Consider the following 12,118-nt stretch of genomic DNA (forward strand, 5'->3'; position numbering starts at 1 on the left):
CAATCCACAATTTAAAAGGCACTATGGCCCTGAAAATACTTGTTCTTTTCACTCTGAAGATGTGCAACAAATAGCAAGGGTTTTGCGGAGGCAAATACACATTTCCTCTAGTTAGGGATGAGGATTACTGTAACTAGATTTAATATTTGCTTTATTAATAAGTATTTCTTTGCTTTAATTTTTCAATGTATATAATTTAATTATATTTTTTCATGATAGATAATGGAGTTGTTGGTGGATTTTGTTTTGTTTTTTAAATGTTTTGCAATGATTTAAGTATTATACTGCTTGTATTATGTTTTTATTTATTCATTGTAATGCTTAATTTCTTCTATAAACAATCAGTATAAATTCCATAAAATAGGACAGTAAAGAAAATGTGTGTTAAAGGAGAATATGGATGACTTCCTTTTGGCTTATCTGATTTGAGCAAATAAACAATTTTTTACTTGTATCTTAACAATACTATTGTAGGCACAAAAGTCCAACATAAATAATAATCATGTTAAATAAACTGCTCAAAAAAATAAAGGGAACACTTAAAAAACACAATGTAACTCCAAGTCAATCACACTTCTGTGAAATCAAACTGTCCACTTAGGAAGCAACACTGATTGACAATCAATTTCACATGCTGTTGTGCAAATGGAATAGACAACAGGTGGAAATTATAGGCAATTAGAAAAACACCCCCAATAAAGGAGTTGTTCTGCAGGTGGTGACCACAGACTACTTCTCAGCTCCTATGCTTTCTGGCTGATGGTTTGGTCACTTTTGGAAGCTGGCGGTGCTTTCACTCTAGTGGTAGCATGAGACGGAGTCTACAACCAGCCCGCCTCTGCCCAGGGGCCCAAGCATGTAATGAGTCAAACTGACTCATTACATGCCGCTGTGCGCTGCAGGCAACCGCTGCCCGCAGCGCACAGCCGCCCGTAGAGGAGAGGAGAGGAGACTGGAGAGGAGCAGCGGCACTGACGGAGGAAGGAGGAGGAGGGAGGTGAAGGAGGGAGCCGCAGCAGCGCTTTGTTACTGGTGGAGGCGCTGCTGCTGCTGCCCCTCTGCTTCACTATAGGCTGTCTTCCGAGAACAGCCTATAGGGAAGCAGAGGGGCAGCAGCAGTAGCGCCTCCACCAATAACAAAGCGCTGATGCGGCTCACTTCTTCACCTCCGTCCTTCACCTCCTCTACTGCCCGGGAATCGTCTGACGTGGCTGCACCGAGGAGCCTGAGAGGGTAAGTATAATTCTTCTTTCTTTCTTTTTCTCTTTTTCTTTCTTTCTCCTTCTTTCTTTCTTTCTTGGGCCTGCCTGCCGCTATGTGTAAAAATGGGGGACTGCCTGCCGCTATGTGTAAAAAGGGGAATCAGCCTGCCGCAATGTGTAAAAATGGGGGACTGCCTGACGTAATGTGTAAAAATGGGGAATCAGCCTGCCGCAATGTGTAAAAATGGGGGACTGCCTGAAGTAATGTGTAAAAAGGGGGAATCAGCCTGCCGCAATGTGTAAAAATGGGGGACTGCCTGCCGCTATGTGTAAAAAGGGGTAATCTGCCTGCCGCTATGTGTAAAAAGGGGTAATCTGCCTGCCGCAATGTTTAAAAATGGGGAATCTGCCTGCCGTAATGTGTAAAAATGGGGACGCTGTCTGCCGTAATGTGTAACAAGGGCACGCTGTCTGCCGTAATGTGTAAAAAGGGGACGCTGTCTGCCGTAATGTGTAAAAAGGGGATGCTGTCTGCCGTAATGTGTAACAAGGGCACGCTGTCTGCCGTTATGTGTAAAAAGTGTACGCTGTCTGCCGCTATGTGTAACAAGGGCACGCGGTCTGCCGTTATGTGTAAAAAGGGCACGCTGTCTGCCGTTATGTGTAAAAAGTGCACGCTGTCTGCCGTTATGTGTAAAAAGGGCACGCTGTCTGCCGTTATGTGTAAAAAGGGCACGCTGTCTGCTGTAATGTGTAAAAAGAGGAATCTGTCCGCTGTAAGGTGTAAAAGGGTCTGGTGTAGTGGTGCTACTGTGCGGCGTAATTTGAATAATGGAGACTACTGTGTACCGTTTTATGAATTGGTATTATTTTGTGGCCACACCCCTTGCCACGAAGCCATGCCACTATGTATTTTTGCACGCGCCTACGGCGCGCACTGCCCCTGTTTTGCATGCAGGGGTGGGGCTCCGATGCCGTTTCTTGCACACAGTGCTAAAATGTCTAGTTACGGCACTGTTGCTAGGTATCCATTTCTCTGGCCCTGAGCAGGTCCCCCTCACCAGATCCTCTCCAGGGGTGAGGGGGTGGACTTGGTTAGGTTGTGGGGGGGATGTGGGGGGGAGGGGGGCAAAGCATTTTGTCGCACCTGGGCCCACCGCTCGCTAGTTCCGCCACTGTCTACAACCCACACAAGTGGCTCAGGTAGTGCAGCTCATCCAGGATGGCACATCAATGCGAGCTGTGGCAAGAAGGTTTGCTGTGTCTGTCAGCGTAGTGTCCAGAGCATGGAGGCGCTACAAGGAGACAGGCCAGTACATCAGATGTGGAGGAGGCCATAGGAGGGCAATAACCCAGCAGCAGGACCATTACCTCCGCCTTTGTGCAAGGAGGAACAGGAGGAGCACTGCCAGAGCCCTGCAAAATGACCTCCAGCAAGCCACAAATGTGCATGTGTCTACTCAAACGATCAGAAACAGACTCCATGAGGGTGGAATGAGGGCCCGACGTCCACAGGTGGGGGCTGTGCTTACAGCCAAACACCGTAGAGGACGTTTGGCATTTGCCAGAGAACACCAAGATTAGCAAATTCGCCACTGGTGCCCTGTGCTCTTCACAGATGAAAGCAGGTTCTCACTGAGCACATGTGACAGATGTGACAGAGTCTGGAGACGCCAAGGAGAATGTTCTGCTGCCTGCAACATCCTCCAGCATGACCGGTTTGGCAGTGGGTCAGTAATGGTGTGGGGTGGCATTTCTTTGGGGGGCTGCAAAGCCCTCCATGTGCTCGCCAGAAGTAGCCTGACTGCCATTAGGTACCGAGATGAGATCCTCAGACCCCTTGTGAGACCATATGCTGGTGTGGTTGGCCCTGGGTTCCTCCTAATGCAAGACAATGCTAGACCTCATGTGGCTGGAGTGTGTCAGCAGTTCCTGCAAGATGAAGGCATTGATGCTATGGACTGGCCCGCCCGTTCCCCAGACCTGAATCCAATTGAGCACATCTGGGACATCATGTCTCGCTCCAGCCACGTTGCACCACAGACTGTCCAGGAGTTGGCAGATGCTTTAGTCCAGTTCTGGGAGGAGATCCCTCAGGAGACCATCTGCCACCTCATCAGGAGCATGCCCAGGCATTGTATGGAGGTCATACAGGCACGTGGAGGCCACACCACACTACTGAGCCTCATTTTGACTTGTTTTAAGGACATTACATCAAAGTTGGATCAGCCTGTAGTGTGTTTTTCAAACTCCAAATCCAGACCTCCATGGGTTAATAAATTTGATTTCCATTGATAATCTTTTGTGTGATTTTGTTGTCAGCACATTCAACTATGTAAAGAACAAAGTATTTAATAAGAATATTTCATTCATTTAGATCTAGGATGTGTTATTTTAGTGTTCCCTTCATTTTTTTGAGCAGTGTAATTAATTTTTTATAAAAGTTTTATAAAATGTGCTCCAATTCAATTAAATCTAATTTCCTACATTGTGCAGGACACTTGTAAATGATATATTTTTGTGCAAATTCTTGAATGCTGTGTTGTAAAAGTGTCACTGCAAAAAGACTGTTAAAAACAATAACATGTTTTCATTTGTGTTATTACAAAATATATCACTCTTTATTCTATTAATTCTTCCTTGGAGCCCTAGATAAAAATGAATAATTGTATAGCATACAGTATGAAATCTTGCAGCACTTGTTTTATGAATAGCCTCTGGTAGAGAGTGGAGATGCACTTGTTGTATATCAGGCAGACTTTTTATTTAAAGAGTTAGGTTATTAATTATTTTTGATACTATAAGCTTAGAAATGTACCCAGTGCCCTTTGTAATGTTTGTACAAAATGAGTACTGCTTGTAAGTGACATGGAACATGGAATACTTCAGTTGCTTCTTTATAGTGGAACTACAGTAAAGACATTTCTAAAACCGCTACATCTCCATCTCAGACATAACACTTTGGGATATAAATGCAACACATATTTTCTGTTTCCATCAATGTTACTTATTTTAATCGGGGTCTGGTAAACCTAGCAATTACCACTCGAGTATGCCATTAGTGTACACTTTTGAGTGATGACCTCAGAAAAATGACCTCAGAAAACCTTACTGTTTAATTTCCACTAGCACAACAGAAAAAAGTTCAAAAGGCTGACATGACAATGGTTGACACAGGTTTTTTTTTGTACATTTTTCATCAATTACCATCCACGTAGACTACAATTAGAAAAAGTAACCTGTGCTGAGTGCAGCCGAGTGTGGAATCTTGCCTGAAGCATGGTGAGCGGTTTAGAGATTGTTAAAAATACAAAATTACACAAAAACACAAAACCTTGGGTTGACTGTTTTTGTGTCAAACATTTTCATGTTGACCTATTGACCGTGTTGACCTTTTGTACTGTTCACTTTTTCCATGTTGGACTTTTGACCCAGTAAACATTTTGACCCTGATGACCTAGTACATGTTGACCATATGTGGTCGTCCTAATGGCTGTCGACCTGTTTTTTGTTGATCATTTGATCCACACCGGCTGTAAACAGTGGTTTCTAGTCCATATAGTAAATTAATCTTGAACTATAAATATATAAACACAATATAGGGTTAACAAAAGTCTCCCAAAGAGCACAAGAATTGTCAAATAAAGTAAATACAATAATAATGTATTGATCAAAAAATGTAAGCATGCAATATAGGATAACTATTTAAAATGACATAAAATATATACACTGTAGAAAGAATCAAGCTCCAAACCAAGCAAATAAGAACTCACACAGATAAATATAAATCAGTTGCTAACTCTCCAAATGGGGGTAAATGGGAGGCAGTTAATATAGCGGCTGTCGGGATCTTGGCGTTCTGGTGACCGACGTCATAATCCTGGCAGCAAATGAAATGCCGATGTCTGGAATCCCAACAAATGTGGCCTTTTCCCACTCGGTTAGTGGGAATATAACCTGTGGCAAACCAAGCGAACCAATGGACCCAATGCTATGCCAGAGCAGCAAGCCTGTGAGGGGACAGCTGGCATCCCGTCTGGCAATCAAACATACCGGCTCCAAGTTTTCACCAACTCTATATTCAATAAATATATAATATTGGACTGACACAGCACAGACACATGTTCATGTATGGGATATACAGGAAATTTATTTCAAACAGTCCATGTAATTTGTAGGCAACATTGAGCCTTTCCGTGTGATATGTTGCTTCCAGACCATTTCTTGCTTTCAGGGAAACCTTTTTCTGCCTACTTTATTAACTAGAATTTAATACAAATTATCTTTGGCACACCACTTATACAGTAGGTGCCACTTTTATTGGAACAGTTTGTATTTGATATTTACAGTAATTACACTTTAACACATTTTCTGAGACAACAAAATATACATATCTACATTTTTTAACTAGGCAGTGTGAAATATAATGTAATGTTTTCTCAAATACCGCCGACTAGTTTTCGGTGCCATCAAATCATCAGCTAATATCTGCCTGCCTGCATCGGTTTTGCTAGTGGCAATAACAAAACAGAGCAATCTTCATAGATAAACAGTCAGATACAGTATGTGAAATCTGCCTACTGTAGCTGTAATGAAGGAGCAGAAAACCATTATAAGGAGGAGATGAGGAATTACATGAGTGCACCCCAAAATTGCTGCATTACTGCTCTAGAAATAGTTCTACCGTTGAATCTCCCAGTTATCCCATGGGATGGGACCCTCATAGTTAGAATGATGTTTGTGAAGCTTTTCACTTAAACACAGATGCATAGTACAGAACTCCAAGTGACTGGCAATATTGTTATAATCTGCAGAAATGATGCATGCTAAACCTTTTAATACGCACATGCTCTAAATAAAAATATACAATAAAGTCAGTTTTGGAAACAGTTTGTTTTGTATGTCCATTGATGGGTTACCAGATGGAAATCCATGATTAAGAGCCCACTGCATACTTGCCTACCTGACCCTCTCCATGAGGGAGAAAATGCTCTGTTCCTGGACTTTCCTGGTAATGTATGATTGCCATCACCTGTGGTGAAACACCTTTCTTATCAATTAACTAGCTCACCACAGGTGATGGCAATCATACATTACCAAGAAAGTCCAGGAACAGAGCATTTTCTCCCTCATGGAGAGGGTCAGGTAGGCAAGTATGGCCCACTGTTTAGTGGAAAACAAGATATTTTTATGCAACACAACACATACAAATTATACTCTAGTTAAATAATTTATTGTTCAGTTATGTGTTATAAGAGCTAAAATTGTGTTTAAATAAAGCTACCTAAATCATTGTCTATCAAATAAACATGAAGCTCACTGACCGAATCTCTAGTAGAGAGGAAACACGTTAACTTGTAGTGAATGTGCATTATGGCTTACGAGGAGAATCTGTTGACAGGCTCTGATTAGTTTACCTATGATTATCTGATGATATTTGAGGTGATTGCAATACACTTTATGCACCAAGGCTAGTCATTGATTGCAACACAACTTGCAATTTCAAGGCTGTGCAGCAAATGAAAGGCAACTGTATTACTGTTACTGAAATGTTATAAATCTGATGACATTAACTCTTTTACTGTATTTCATATTTCACACACATACAGTATACACTCTGTCTCTTTCACTGTCTCATTCTACCTCTCTCTGCCCTTTACTTCTATTTAAATTGTCATTTAAAATATGTAAATTCTTTCAGTTGTATATCATTGTTATATTGTAATGTTTTTTGCTCTGTTGCAGTTAACGGCATTTGGGAAGAATGGTCACCATGGAGTTTATGTTCCTTTACCTGTGGAAAAGGCCAAAGAACAAGAACAAGGACCTGTACTCCTCCACAATATGGGGGAAGACTATGTGGTGGACCAGAAATACAGCATAAGCCTTGCAATATTGCTCTTTGCCCTGGTGAGATGGATGGACACATATGTTATTGTTGAACGTATTTGGAGCGAGCACATTTGGTCAGGTGATGGATGGATGTACAGTATCTGTCTGAGAGATAAGTCAGCAGTAGTTAATCTTAAAATGCACTTCTTACAAAGAATAATAGGGTCACAATCATATGAACTTCAACAAACACAGTACAATATTTACTATTTCATATTACAGGCATGATTTTTTTGTTTTATATATATATATATATATATATATATATGCTCTACTAGCGAATTCATTTTAGTGTGACAACGGTACAGATCTCTTTCATAACCTACCAGTATATTTTTGGATTGTGGGAGGAAACCGGAGTACCTGGAGGAAATGCACACAAGTACGGGGAGAATATACAAACTCTGCTCAGTTAGGGCCATTGTGGGAATTGAACCTATGACCTCAGTGCTGTGTGGCTGTAATGCTAACCATTACACCATCCGCACTCATCCACCTCTCCCACTAACTTAACCATTAATTTGCTTGCAAACTTCTGTCTTGACACTTTATACCCTGTAAAGCACATACCTGCATGTTCACGATGATGTGCAAACAGGATAGATGGACGGACGGACATAATTCCTTTGTCAGGGATACAAAACAATGAATACTGACTTACCTTAAATAAGCTCCAGTAAACATCATCCATGCTGATGGCTTCCTGGATATCGTGCATCTGCGATCACTTGCAGTACAGATGTCACATGTGGGACTGCCCAGAAGCTAGTCACACTGAACTGTGTGGGTTGCCATGGTGAATGTAAACACATGACTGAAACAACCACCACCAAAACTGTAAACAAATAATCACATGACCTTGATCTATTGCCTGCTGTGACCAAAACCTCATCATAAACCACAGCTGTATCACTCCACAAGTGTAAACAGCACAGAGAGACAGGGAAGCAGCATATCACTGCCTCACTTTGACAGGCCTGATCAATCTCCAACTGTAATTTGAACCTCATCACAAAGCCACAGCTGTATCACTCCACAAGTGTAAACAGTAATGGTGCCCATACACTTGTGAGATATCTGGTACAACCCTCCAATTTCGACCACATCGGTGCGATAAATCGCAGGATTGCATGCACATCGAATGTGTCCCCCGATGCGATACGTGGGCACACTTGTCGAATCTCGCATCTCAAGATATTATGTGCAGCACTTAATATTTATCGGATCACGCGTGCAATCGCATGCTGTTCTTACCACATTCAATTTATCGCCCTGCAATGTGCGATCTGTGAGTTATTTAGGAATTTGAACAGGACTTTCCTGAGCAGCCACCTCATAATCAGCAAACAGTGAGTGTTTTATTCACTTACGCTGTTATTTTTAATGAATAATGAATAATATCTGTTTATAGAGATAAATATTTAACTGTATAAACCAAACTAAGCAGCCTATTCTGAATAATTTTTTCTTCCTATGCTGTATCATCTCCACATAGAACTAATTTGTCACACAACGACCAGTTTATAAGATAGATATACCACTCTTGGTTGTGCAGCCATGTCCTGATATTCGCACACCTTGGGTGGTTGAACGCCCTCAGCCTTCGGCCTTGTGTGTATATATATCTATATATATATATACAGTAAATATATATATATATAATGCTCTCCCTGCAGGGGCTCCCAAGCGCCACTATTATCAGAGACTGTGGTCAGGGTATAATGTGGGATTTTTAAACCATGCCTTGTAAGTAATTGCCCCTTTAAAAAAACATCCGAGTTCGGCCGGCATCGCGCACGGCTGCCGAACTCGGCGGCATTACATCCCACCCATTTAATCTTACTGTGGCAGTAGTAATTTTATATTAAAGATAATTTATAAAATGTTTGAGGCCTTTAACAAAATAAGATATATGCCATAGACCATGGGGGTAATTCCAAGTTGATCGCAACAGGAATTTTTTTAGCAATTGGGCAAAACCATGTGCACTGCAGGGGAGGCAGATTTAACATGTGCAGAGAGAGTTAGATTTGGGTGTGGTTAGTCCAATCTGCAATCTAATTTGCAGTGTAAAAATAAAGCAGCCAGTATTTACCCTGCACAGAAACAATATAACACACCCAAATCTAACTCTCTCTGCACATGTTATAACTGTCTCCCCTGCAGTGCACATGATTTTGCCCAATTGCTAAAAAAATTCCTGCTGCGATCAACTTGGAATTTACCCCCATGTGAGATCTTTTTGCTAAAATATCCTGCTGTGATAAACTACTGTGTACAACGCAATGCAAACTACCACTATTTATTGTTGATGCAACAAAGTTTCAACATGAGACAAGTCCTTGTATAGTTTGACCTATTGTACGCAGAGTTTCCATTAGTTTATTGGCTTTTGTCAGTTGGCATTGTGCACAGAATCACATTATTGAGAGTATTTCTCATGATTCCTTGTGACTTTGAGAAGCATCTAAGAGATGTACAAACAGATGTGTGCCAAATTTGTATTACACAAATTTTGCAAAGACCATAATTATGTAAGAAATCCTAAACATACAGACTTCAACATTTTATTATATGGTTATTATTTATTTAGTTTTGTAGTTTTTTTTATTCTACATTGGAAAGACATCACACAATTAAAAGGCTTAGCTGTGTTATTATTCATCTTTGTTCACTTTCTAGCTATTTAGAAAACAAAGGGGCCAAATGACTGGCACTCAGCCATGACAACACATGGGCATAATCATAATCTTCCTTCAGAAATTGTTTGTAGGTATTGAGGCCAGCTGGCAAGGGCATTTATCAGTCGGTCCTACAGAGGATGGATTAGGACAGCAACATGTTGTAATAAGCTTCGAATTTTATTTTAGTTAAAAAAAAATAGCAGATGCACTCACTTCTTGTCCAGCAAAAGTAATGAAGAAATGCATTATGTCTCACACCATAAAAAGTTTTGCACCTGCTGCGCAGCTACAGTATAGAGATGACACAGTACCACTAACATTTATGAGGAAGAAAAACATTCAGAGTATTTCTAACTTAGGAAATGACAGTTCGGCAGCAATGCCCTTTTGTGTTTTACTACTATGTACTAGTTACAGTATTCTGTTATAATCTTCTATTGCAGGCAATTATCCAGGTTTAAAATGAGCGATAGCACAGTATGAGCCCCATTTTATGACCCTGCATCCTCAAAAAGAACAAATATAAAATAGCATATCCTTTATATACTTTTTCATTGATGGCACTATCTTGGAAACATGAGAAGTAAAAAAGGATTTTATTGTCCATGAGAAAGCAAACAAGATAAAAAAGCAATTTTCTACCTAATTTTCTTAAAGTACTGTTGTTATCGGTAGACATATTAACTGGATTCCTAACTGCCAAGGGTGTTACAAGCTGGCAAAATAAATGGAAACTGCTTTCAGTTCAGTATGAACACGTACTCACATTAATTTTTATAGAAAGATAAATATGCATGTGATAGATAATCAGAGATGCGGATGTAGTCAGTGTCATTCAGATAACCCTGCATTATCCACACATAATCAAATTATGTGAAATGCTATCGTTTGTTAAGGTACCGATAGAGCAGGCTTTTTTGTATGAAATGTGGCACATCCACCATGGCCAATGGACCTAATTCACACCTAATTCAGAAGTGATTTTTTTCACTGCTGCGATCAGATAGTCGCCGCCTACATGGGAAGTGTATTTGAGCTGTGCAAGTGTGCCTGTCCGGGACCGGAATTGACATCAGGAACCCTCCCTACAAATAAACAAAGAGGAAGGGGGGTGCAAATCCTCCCTACAAATGCATGGACCCACCTGCGTTTTTCCAGACAATCCCTGAAAACGGTCATTTGACACCCACAAACGCCTTCTTCCTGTCAATCTCCTTGCGATTGCCCGTGCGAACAGATCTGTCGCACAAACCCATCGCTGAGCGGCGATCCGCTTTGTACCCATGCAACGCGCCTGCGCAATGTGGTGCATGCGCAGTTTGGACCTGATCGCCCGCTGTGCGAAAACACACAGCAGCGATCAGGTCTGAATTACCCCCAATATGTTTCTGTATGCTATGCATTTTGTTCCGTTTATTGCACCCATGCATTTCTTATTCTGTTATTTAGCTATATACATTATGTTTACTGCTTTATTGTACATCATAGCAGTATTATTGTGTCAGGCTGTATGGAATCTGAAAAAGAACAAATATATATATATATATATATAAGATAGATGATAATGATGATGATGATGATGATGATGATGATGATGATGATGATGATGATTATGATGATATGGCTGATTCAACTGGTTTTAGCATAGTGCATGTGCATGTGTGCTTTACAATATGCACTTATTTATCACACCATAGTGAAAAGTCTGCAGAGATGGTTCTTTTCCCTGACTAAACACATATAAAATATACATAACTAGCATTTAGTCTGAACATTTTTCCCTGCTACAGTGTAAGACATTTAGGGATATATTTCCTAAAGTGCAGGTTTTTAGAGTGGATATGTTGCCCATAGCAACCAGTCAGATTTTATTTATCATTATCTAGCACCTTCCAATAGACAAAAAGAAACATGGAATTTGAAGGAAGATAAGAATCACTTGGCCCATTTAGTCTGCCCCTTTTTTTAACCATATTTTTACTTCAATCCCTATTTGAGCCTTATTTATTTGTAAGCAATGTCTATGTCTATCCCATGCACATTTAGATTGCTCTACTGTCTTAGCGTCTACATCCTCTGCTGGGAAGCTATTCCACTTGTCCACCACCCTTTCTGTTAAGTCATTTTTCCTCAGATTTCCCCTAAACCTATCTCCCTCCACTTCCTGTGTATGTTCTCGTGTTCTGCTGCTTCTCTTCCTTTGAAAAATGTCTCCCTCCCAGTGGCGACACTTGTGAGTGATGGGTCGAAGTGCAAAAATATAATTTAGGCCCCCTCCGCCACCTCAACCCAAGATCATAATATGCTACATGGCAGTGGGTGACAGGGAGAGTCAGAGGA

The 12,118-nt window shown here is 40.8% G+C and overlaps 1 protein-coding gene across 5 annotated transcripts in view; it reads left to right on the forward strand.

The window, feature by feature from the left end:
- ADGRB3 (adhesion G protein-coupled receptor B3) overlaps positions 1-12,118 on the forward strand; it is a 1,362,616-nt gene that overhangs the window by 448,800 nt on the left and 901,698 nt on the right. For all 5 annotated transcript variants that reach the window (XM_063916752.1, XM_063916755.1, XM_063916756.1 and 2 more), the window contains one exon: positions 6,948-7,112. In XM_063916752.1, coding sequence (XP_063772822.1) covers positions 6,948-7,112 — 165 coding nt within the window. The remainder of the gene's footprint in view (positions 1-6,947; positions 7,113-12,118) is intronic.

Source organism: Pseudophryne corroboree, chromosome 4 (assembly GCF_028390025.1).
Source record: "Pseudophryne corroboree isolate aPseCor3 chromosome 4, aPseCor3.hap2, whole genome shotgun sequence".
Classification (NCBI taxonomy): Eukaryota; Metazoa; Chordata; class Amphibia; order Anura; family Myobatrachidae; genus Pseudophryne; species Pseudophryne corroboree.